Here is a 9,414-nt window from a genome sequence, read left to right as displayed (position 1 = left end):
CACGGTCACCCCACCCCCCACCCCCCACACATGCACACCCACCAAAGTCGTCGTACACGCGCTCCTTGTCCCAGGGGAAGGGCGTGTGCACGCGCAGGTCTCGCTCCAGGTACTCACGCAGCACGCCGACCAGCAGGAACTGGTACGGCTTCTTGGCCACCTCCTGCGGGGCGGGGCAGTGTGGGCGGGGAGGCAGTGGGCAGGCAGGCAGCCAGGCAGGCAGGGAGTCGTGATGCCCAGCCTGGCACCGGCAGGCAGCAGGCAGCACAGGCGTGCCCGCGCCCCGGGCGGCCGCTGGCAGGCGCCATCCCGCGCCCACCTGCTTCGCCTCCGCCGGCTCCGCGGCGGCGGCGTTCTGTGCCAGCATCTGCGCTGCCAGGCCCTGGTTGTTGTCCCTGCCGCCGGGGCCCCTGCCGGGCGGCGGCCCCGAGGGCAGGAACACCACCTGCGAGCAGCGGCGTGGCAGCAGGCGCGCAGAGGCGCATCAGCACCATGCCCGCTCAGCCGGCCTCCGCTCCCAGCAACAGGCAGACACCTCCTCCCGCTTCTCCCCCCAACCTCCATGGATCCACCCTGCCCTGCCTGCCCTGCCCACCCCTTGCACCCACATGCCTCCCACCTGCATCCCGGCCCCCCCATCTCTCCCTGCCCTCGCCCCCCAGCACCCCACCCCGCCCCTGCCGGCACCCCACCCCTGCCAGCACCCCACCTCCCGCAGGATGGCAAAGCGCGGCTCGTGGGTGGCCAGCGCCAGCATGATGAGGTCTGCGTCCAGGCCGTAGATGCAGTGGCGGGTGTTGGGGCTGTAGCCGGGCAGGCCGCGCTGCTCGCGTATGTAGGCCATGATCTTGTGCTCGCCCTCGCCGGGGCTGTTGGCGTCGCTGAGGATGACCTGCGGGGGTGGCGGCAGGCGGGGGCGGCGGGGCGCCAGGTTGGGAGGCCAGGGTGGGGGTGGGGCGCCAGTCTGGGAGGCTGTGATGCAGAGCGGCACGGCCAGCACAGGGCTGCCTGCATCCACGCCTCCCCTGCCTGGCGAAAAGGCTCAGGCGCACGCCCTGCGCGCCGCCTGCCTTGCCTCCACTCTGCCCAGCAGGCAATGCCCGGGCGCCGCCGCCTCGCACCTTGATGCCGCGCCAGCCCGGGTCTGCGTTGAGGCGGAGGTGGATGTAGTACTGGAGGGCCACAGACAGGCGGTGCATGAAGGGCGTGCCGGGGGTGATGACGTTGCTGTCAAACACCGCGCTCTCCTTCTTGGGCACCTTGATGCCCTGGGGCAGCATGGCACGAGGTGGGGCGGGAGAGGGCGTGGGCATGGCACGGCGGGCGAGTATGCGATTGGGCTGGCAGTTGCCCCAGCCGACACCAGAAGCAGCGTGCGGAAATTCCATCCTCCCATCCAATCCCGCCATCACCATCGCTGTGTCGCAGCTCCCCACAACACACACACACACACCTGCTTGGCAAACTCATCCCGCAGCTTCTCCTCCTCCTTCTCCCGCTCCTCCGCCTCCTGCGCCGCCCGGAAGCGCCGAGACCGCTGCTGGTTCATCTTGGCACGCGGCGCCACGCCGTCTGCACGAAGGAACGGGACCAGTGTAGAGCGAGGTGGAATGAGCGGTCGGCAGGACACGCTTGCGTCCATGTTGCACCACCAACCCCTAGCGCCTCCTCCCTCCCAAAGGCGCCTCCTAGCGGCAGCCCCCTTCCCCCTCCGCTCTTGCTGTGCCCACCACCGCACCCCAGCCACCCACCGATGGCCATGTAGAGCAGCTTGCGCGGGCGCACGATGGCGAACAGTCGGTCGATGTAGTCAAACATGGTGGTGAAGACCTCCTGCTCGGTGGTAGGTGCTGGGCGGTCCTCGGGGTGGAAGCAGGGGTGGATGATGCCGTTCATGTCCAGGTACAGGTTGTCAAACTCCAGGCCGTTGGGGTTGGGCTGGCTAGTGTCCACGGGCACCTCCACCCCGTTGATCACCTGCACCTCGTCCTCCACCACATCCTTGACAACCTTGGGGTACCTGCGGGCAGGCGGGCCGAGGCGGCGCGGCGGGGCAGCACATGGAAGGCTGCGGTTTGCTGACGGAGGCAGCCCTGTGACCAGCTTGCAGTGTGCTTGTGTGCAGCGGCGTGATCGTCACCGCCGCCGCCGCTGCATGCATTGCAGCGCAAAGGGGTTGCACAGTGACAGTGCTCACCGCTGGCTCAGCCACCGGTAGTATGATGGCACTCCCATTGTCTGGGCAGCCCTACAGGCCCGATGGGCCGTGCCCGCACCGGCTGCGGTGCTTTGGCGCTGGGATGAAGCCTCTCAGACCGCACTGAGATGTGTCCCACACGCTGAATGTGACCGGAGGCTCCAGGGAGCCCCAAATAAGAGGCCCTAAGTGGCCCGGCGGTACACTTGTCCTGCTCCCAGTCTGAATGGGCCTCTCTCTTATGAGCCCCGAATAAGAGGCCTCCCGTAGGCCCCGCAAGCAGCTCTGATCGTTGGCACTGGGCTACTTACCTTCGCCGGGAACCTCCACACCACCAGCCACAGCATGCCCACGCTCCTCGGCCTCGCTGCCTGTCTCTGAGAAGCCTATTACTAGCAGGGGGTCGCCCTCAGCGCCAGAGGAGCTAGATGAGCGGCGATGAGCGGGGTTCCGGCGACGAGCGGGAGGGAGGTGTCAGGTGTGTGCTGGCGGCTGGGTGTAGGACCCCAGAGGACCGTGGTGATGCGTGGTACGGTGCTGGTGGGGTGGGTGTGCTGCTGGGAAGGAGCACAACAGCCTGGCGCCACCACAGCGGCTGCGGCACCGCCCGTAAACGGGGCCTGGTCTGGTGTGTGCAGGGAGCAGGACAGGTTCCTGCCCATAGCCAACATCAGCCGCATCATGAAGAAGTCGCTGCCGGGCAACGCCAAGATTGCCAAGGATGCCAAGGAGACGGTGCAGGAGTGCCTGTCTGAATTCATCTCCTTCATTACCAGCGAGTGAGTGAGCCAGCTTTGCAGCGCATGTGCTGGGGGGGCAGCCTCTTGTAGAGCAAGCCCATGCAAGGTGCAAGAGGTGCAGCATGTCACATCTCTTTGACGCGCCAGCCGGGCGTGATTCGGGGTGCAGGGCCAGCGACAAGTGCCAGCGGGAGCGGCGCAAGACCATCAACGGCGACGACCTGCTGTGGGCCATGACCACCCTGGGCTTTGACGAGTATGTAGAACCGCTCAAAGAGTACCTGGCCAAGTTCAGGGAGGCCGAGAAGAAGTCGCTGGCAGCCAACGCAGGAGGCACGGGCAAGGCGGCGGCGCCTGCGGCCGATGGGTAGCCTGCGGCGCGCACCGTCGTGTGCCTCCTTGCCACGCTACACGCGCCTTCCTGATTTTTCAATGCTGCTTTGGGTACCGCAGCTGATCCCTCTGCCCCATTATACATGTCACTACTGTGTTGTGGCTGCCATCTCCTGACTGCCAGGCGGCCCCATTCACTTCCACCTATTTACACCTGTCCCTCACCCCATTTTTCGTACTGCTCAGTGGAGCCCCTCTCCCTACCTGCAACTCTATCGTCTGTTCCAGCTGTAATATGCAAGCCAGCTCAGCTACTTGCACAGATAATGATTGTACAGGGGAGCGGTTACAGGAGTGAGGTCGCAGCACAACAAAGGAAAACAGCGCAAGGGAGAGAGCAGGTGCAACTAGGGAGAAGTGGCAAACATCAATCAACAGCTAGCTGCCAGCGAGCAGGGTAAAGAGGTCACCTCGTGATGCGCGGTCCCTCTCACAGGCCGTACTGCTTGGCCACCCGCCGCAGCGCCTTGTCCAGCACCTTGGCCTGGTTGCCCACGGTGTTGGCGGTGTTGGCTGCGTCGCTACGCAGCTGCAGCGCCTGCTTGGAGGGCAGCTCCCGCAGGTCGGTGATCAGGCCTGCAGGCACGTGGGAAAGGATGAAGGGCAGCGCACATGGCATCAAGCACACGATGGAAGCTTCAGCTGCAGGCAGGCCCCCAAGCCTCCTGTGCTGCTTGTACCCAGCGCGCAGCTCCATGGCCACAGCCACAGCAGCACCGCCTGGCAAACTCACGCTTGGCCGCCTTGCTGCTGCCGCGCACGCGGCTGGCCAGGCTCTCCAGCTCGCCCGCGGTCGACTTGAGCTTGGCACGGCCACGCTGATACTCCAGCTCAGCCAGCTGCAGCCGCTCCTGCAAGCGGTCCACACACGGGCAGGCCAAGGCGGCACGCGACGGTTGGTGGAAGGCGGGCCACGCTTCTACAAGCCATGCAGCACCCCGGGCACCTTCCCAGGGCAAAGTACAAGCCACGTAATGCTAGAGGACGGCATGCACCGCTGGCCAGACTGCACATCGCACAGGCGGACAACAGGCAGCAAGGTGCATGCACTTGGGTGACCGCCGTGCTTGCCTGCAGCTTCTGCAGCTCGCCGTTGTGCCCCTCTGCCTTCTCCTTGAGCCCCGCATACCGCTGCTCCGCCGACTTGAACATTGCCTCCTCGCTGCGGAACCTGCCGATGGTGTGGCGCAGCAGGAAGCGGCGCGGCCCCGGCAGCAGCACGAAGAAGGCGGCCACGCCTGTGGCCATGCTGGCCTCTGGGTGCTCCTTCCGCACGAAGCGCACCCCCTGCTTCATCAGCTCCAGCGCCTGCTGCTCCGTGGCCTGGTAGTGCGCCAGCCCTGTGTCGTAAAACCGCTGCAGCCGGGACTTGACGGCCTCGCTCTCGCGCCCCGCCGCCGACACCCCCGCCCGCACCGCCTCGCTGGCTGCGCTGATCCCCGCATCCAGCGCTGCTTCCGCTTTGCCGGTGGCGCTCTTCAGCTGATCCTCCCACACCTTGCTGGCCGTGCTCAGCTTGTCGTCCCACAGCTTGCCTGCGGGCAGCGAGCGTGCGGCGGGCGGGGGGGCGGCAGGTATCGACGCAGGTGCCAGGGGCGAGGCGCGGCCCTGAGACAATATGCCATGCCAGCGCCAATGCTTGCCGCATGCAGTGGGCCCGCATCAGCAACCAGGAACACGACGAGGTGCGGCGGTGCCAACCGTGACGTCACACGCGCCACCCGCTCGCCGCCCACCCCAAGGTGTGCACGGCCCTGTGGGCCATCCAGACTTGCCTGCCGAGGCCGGGAGGTTGGAAATGTCGAAGCTGCGGCCAGGGTTGTCGCCCTCTGAGCCCTCTGCCGACGGTGACGCCATTTTGGAAGAGTTGCACGCCGATCGCAGCTGCACGTTTCCTGCACCCACTCAGACAAAGGCAATCACAGGACGGACAGCTGCAGGGGGCGATCGGCCCCCAACTGAGTGCCCGCAGCGCAGCATAGGCAGTACAGGCTTGACTCTCGCGCTCAAGGCTGTTGGCAGCTGGTTCTCTCGATCGGAGCTCGTTTTGCAGATGTCACAGGGCCTACTCAAATTGAGAGCGCCCTCTCCTGCAGCAGGCAGAACCCCCAGGAGCAGCTGGCGCAGGCAGGCCGTGAAGCCCATCATGACTACCCTGATCAGCTTCGGTGAGGAAAATTGGAGGGGCTGGCAGCTAGAGGAGAGGGGTGGGCGGCCCACCACTTGCACCCGCCTTCGGCTGGTGGGCCCCGCCGCTCCTCAGCGCCAGCTTGCCAGGAACATTCGGCAAGTGCGAAGGCTGTTTCGCTCACTCCGTCCACGGCACGCTTGCAGATGTGGATGGCACTTTGATTCACTCAGTGGGCCAGCGCGCCAACTTCCTCCACAAGCAGGCCTTCTCCGCCGCCTTCAAACAGGTTGGTTGGCCAGTACGTTGTTTGGGCTCTGCGTAACACAAACGGCAACAAACAGACCTTACCGATCGCCCGCCACTGTTGCAGGTGTTTGAGCTTGACACACACATCGACGTGGTGAAGCACCATGGCAGGTGCGGGCGGCGCAACTCTCAGCTGCATGCGGGCGCAGGAACCCTGGGCAGGGGCTGGGAACCAATGCGCCCCGGGCCCCGGTGCGTGCCGCCTCCTGCGTGCAGCACCGACGCGCTCATCCTGCTGCACGTGCTGGTGCACCACGGGGTGCCGCTGGAGGAGGCGGTGGCCAAGCTGCCGCAGCTCAAGCAGGCCATGGTGGACCACTTCCTGGCCAACAAGCAGCAGGCGGGGGAGGGCCTGGAGCTGCTGCCAGGCGTGCTGCCGCTTCTGGAGGCGCTGGCGGCGCGGCCCGACGTGGCAGTGTGCCTGGTCACAGGCAACCTGGAGCCCATTGGTGGGCCTGCCTGCCCCAGCACCGTTCGTGCCATCAGCCGTGCTGGAGCCGTGCTGGAGCCGTGCTGGAGCCGTGCAGCTCCAGTTTCAGCAGTCACCGCAGCCAAGCGCACCCAGCTTGCGTGCCAGCGCCCACACCCGCTCCCTCCTGGGTCCCTTCATCGCATGCAGGCTGGTGCAAGATGGATGCGCTGGGCGTGCGCCACCTGTTCACCCAGCCCAACTTTGGCGGCTTCTCCACAGACTTCTGCAACCCCGACAACGTGGGGCAGAGCTGGAAAGACCGCGCCGAGTTTGTGCGCATTGCGGCGCGCAAGCTGGAGCTGCAGCAGCCAGGTGGGCGGCGGCGGGGCTGGCACCCCCCCCAGCCCTCTCGCCTGCATGTGTTGCAGGTGGCACGCCTGGCTTGCCGTGCTCCCCATGTGGTTGAGCTGCCCGTGCTCCACCTTGCCGCAGAGCTTGACGTCAAGGCACGGTTCCACGTGGGCGATGCCCCCATGGATGTGCAGGCGGCGGTGGGTGGCGGCGCGCAGGCGGTGGGCGTGTGCACCGGCATTTACACGAGGCAGGAACTGAGCGAGGCGGCACCAGGGGCGGTGGTGCTGGAGGATCTGCAAGACTTGGGCGCTGTGCTGGAAACTTTTGGGCTCAGCTGAGCTGCTGCAATCCCCATTGACACATTGCGTATTTCATTGCAAATGAACTTGAAAGTCATGACTCAGCGACTATTAGTGTGTGGCGCGCCGCTAGCGCGGCGGGCGGCGAAAGTCTTGGGGGGGGGCGTTGTTTGGCCTGGCCTGGCGGGCTCATCGATCCCAGGAAGCAGCATTCAATGTTTAAAGGGTACAGGAACGCATCCAATTGCTGGGCTTCCCCTGACCCAAGCCAACCTGCTGGGCCAGCTCACAGCAGCACCCGGGTGCACCCTGGCGGCGCAAAATGCCTCGATTGCGGCGATCACACAATCCCGGCGCACAGTGGATTGCTCCTTCTGTCTGGCGAGGCACCTCTGCACAGGAGTCCCTGCATTGCTGCTCCATCAGTTGGAAGGAGGGTATAAGCGGGGCGATTAGCAGCAGCTGCAGCAGCCATGGCGCATCAGGACTGCAGGTGCGCGACCGCATGCTGCCCGCACGCCACCCACCGCCCCGCCCACCCATCACCCTCGTGTGAAGCAGCGGGCTATGCTAACAGACAAAGCAGAGGCTGCAAGTAGCAGGGGCAGATGGGAGAGGGGCGGGAGGCGCTGGGCTGAGCTCGGTGCAGGCGCCACGGCGTTGGCGGCGGGCAGCAGGTGGCGGTGCCGTCTGGCGATGCGGCTGCTCTCCCTCGACGCAAATCATCATCACACCTTGTGCCTGCAGATTCTACGAGGCCAAGTTTCCAGAGGTGGATGATGTGGTGATGGTGCAGGTGCGCCGCCGACAGGCGGGGCAGCACCACCAGCGCAGCGAGGCGACCCAGCCACGGCCCTGGAAACAAAGACTTGCTCCTTGCATTGGGCAGTGGAGAGCCGCAGCCCGCCAGACCTGCAGCCAAGCTGCCAGCTGCTGCTGTGCCATCTCCGCACGGCCTTGCAGCGCCCCGTCTGATGCCGCCCGGTCGGCCGTCTTGTGCGCCGCAGGTGCGCTCCATCGCCGAGATGGGCGCGTATGTGTCGCTGCTGGAGTATGGCGGCATCGAGGGCATGATCCTGCTGTCGGAGCTGAGCCGGCGGCGCATCCGGTCGGTGCAAAAGCTGATCAAGGTGGGGCGGCAGGAGCCGGTCATGGTGCTGCGTGTGGACAAGGAGAAGGGGTACATCGACCTGTCCAAGCGCCGAGTCAGCCCAGAGGACCTGGCGGTGAGTGGGGTGGGGCAGCCGGGGCTCGGCAGGCGGGGGTGGGAATGGATGTGCGATGGTGGGGCCTGAGGCTGGGGCGGCAGTGGCGACTGGCCCAGCGCGGCAGGGCGGCAGGATGGGGCAGAGTGCAGCCGGCACCGCACACTCGTGGAGGCGTTCAGACAGAGCGGGCTTGGCGGCGTGGCTGCAGCCCCCTGGCCGCCTTGCGGCCGCGGAATTGTCGTGTGCGCTGGCTGCTGAGCTGCCGCCGCCTTCCCCGTCCCGCCTGGCGTGCCCCTGGCCCCGAGCGCAGAAGTGCGAGGACCGGTTCGCCAAGAGCAAGATGGTGCACAGCATCATGCGGCACGTGGCGGAGACCACGGGGCACAACCTTGAGCAGCTGTACGCTGAGGTGGCATGGCCGCTGTACCGCATGTACGGCCACGCATACAATGCCTTTGCCACCATGATCACAGGTGGGGCTGGCGGCTGGGGCTGCGGCGGGGGGGCGCACCGGTGTGGGATGCCACAGGGGCTGGTTGCCGGCGCGCCCGCCCTGCCCCGCCGCGGCACTTCGAGCCTGGCAGGGCCAGTGCAGCACGCAGCTGGCATGCCAGCAGCCTGGCGGTGCAGCAGGCGCGGCGGCTCGAGGCGCGCACCTCTTGGCTGCGGCGTTGACTGGGGCTGGCTGCCGCCCTGTGTGCTGTGCGCGCAGATGAGGAGGCGGAGGCTGTGTTCAAGCGCCTCATCGAGGAGGTGCACGGCGGCAACAAGCCCGAGGTGCTGACGCAGGCGGTGCAGGAGGGCATCATGGTCAACATCAGGTGCGGGGAGGTGGGGCCAGGCAGGGGAGGGCGCCGGGAGGGACGGGAGGAGAGACGAGGGAGGCGGGGCGAGGGGCTGCCGCGCCCGTCGCCAAGCTGCTGCCCCGTCTCTGGCTCGCCTGATACCGCCTGTTGCTGCCCTCGCGTGGTATGCTCCTGATTCCATCTGCGTGCTGCCTGCCTGCCTCTGCTGCTGCCGGCGCCGCCCCTGCCATCCCCTCCCCGCCGCCTGCGGCCCTCACAAACCCACGGCCCACCTTCTCCCTCCTCCCCCCACCCGCAGGCGGCGGCTGACTCCCCAGGCCATCAAGGTGCGCGCCGACGTGGAGATGACTTGCTTTGCGTACGAAGGAGTGGAGCAGATCAAGGAGGCGATGCGCGTGGCGCAGCGCTGCGGCAGCCAGGCCTGCCCCGTCAGCATGAAGCTGGTGGCGGCGCCGCGCTACGTGCTCACCACATCCGTGCTGGACAAGACGCAGGTGGGTGGCATGGGGGGGGGGTGCGGGGGGGGGGAGGAGGGAGATGGTTGTCCGTGGGTTTGTGAGGGCCGGGT

At 66.6% G+C, this 9,414-nt stretch overlaps 5 protein-coding genes across 5 annotated transcripts in view; 3 read left to right on the top strand and 2 right to left on the bottom strand.

The window, feature by feature from the left end:
* Positions 1-43: 43 nt before the first annotated feature.
* On the bottom strand, positions 44-2,235 carry CHLNCDRAFT_24310 (hypothetical protein; the record flags this gene model as incomplete). Its single annotated transcript, XM_005846854.1, has 6 exons — positions 44-160; positions 605-892; positions 1,122-1,268; positions 1,454-1,572; positions 1,752-2,020; positions 2,198-2,235. Coding segments are annotated over 6 exons (978 nt in total), but the record flags the coding sequence as incomplete, so codon positions are not given.
* A 598-nt stretch (positions 2,236-2,833) lies between these two features.
* Positions 2,834-3,242, top strand: CHLNCDRAFT_17734 (transcription factor; the record flags this gene model as incomplete). Its single annotated transcript, XM_005847036.1, has 2 exons — positions 2,834-2,976; positions 3,107-3,242. Coding segments are annotated over 2 exons (279 nt in total), but the record flags the coding sequence as incomplete, so codon positions are not given.
* Positions 3,243-3,760: 518 nt separating this feature from the next.
* CHLNCDRAFT_134807 (hypothetical protein) lies at positions 3,761-5,187 on the bottom strand (the record flags this gene model as incomplete). Its single annotated transcript, XM_005846853.1, has 4 exons — positions 3,761-3,906; positions 4,064-4,181; positions 4,381-4,865; positions 5,067-5,187. The coding sequence occupies 4 exons, from the start codon at positions 5,185-5,187 to the stop codon at positions 3,761-3,763; spliced, it is 870 nt and encodes a 289-aa protein (XP_005846915.1).
* Positions 5,188-5,476: 289 nt separating this feature from the next.
* Positions 5,477-6,871, top strand: CHLNCDRAFT_134806 (hypothetical protein; the record flags this gene model as incomplete). Its single annotated transcript, XM_005847035.1, has 6 exons — positions 5,477-5,498; positions 5,665-5,747; positions 5,832-5,878; positions 5,984-6,216; positions 6,387-6,551; positions 6,672-6,871. 6 exons carry the CDS (start codon positions 5,477-5,479, stop codon positions 6,869-6,871), a joined length of 750 nt encoding a protein of 249 aa, XP_005847097.1.
* A 434-nt stretch (positions 6,872-7,305) lies between these two features.
* The window catches only part of CHLNCDRAFT_134805 (hypothetical protein), a gene marked incomplete at both ends in the record, with an annotated part of 2,770 nt that continues 661 nt past the window's right edge, over positions 7,306-9,414 (top strand). Inside the window, 6 exons of the mRNA XM_005847034.1 lie at positions 7,306-7,325; positions 7,580-7,628; positions 7,840-8,058; positions 8,351-8,513; positions 8,753-8,861; positions 9,145-9,340. Of these exons, the coding sequence (XP_005847096.1) occupies positions 7,306-7,325; positions 7,580-7,628; positions 7,840-8,058; positions 8,351-8,513; positions 8,753-8,861; positions 9,145-9,340 (756 nt within the window). The remainder of the gene's footprint in view (positions 7,326-7,579; positions 7,629-7,839; positions 8,059-8,350; positions 8,514-8,752; positions 8,862-9,144; positions 9,341-9,414) is intronic.

This window comes from Chlorella variabilis (genome assembly GCF_000147415.1).
Source record: "Chlorella variabilis unplaced genomic scaffold CHLNCscaffold_12, whole genome shotgun sequence".
Classification (NCBI taxonomy): Eukaryota; Viridiplantae; Chlorophyta; class Trebouxiophyceae; order Chlorellales; family Chlorellaceae; genus Chlorella; species Chlorella variabilis.
Note: the sequence above shows the minus strand (reverse complement) of the source record. Positions and strands in the feature narration are given on the sequence as shown.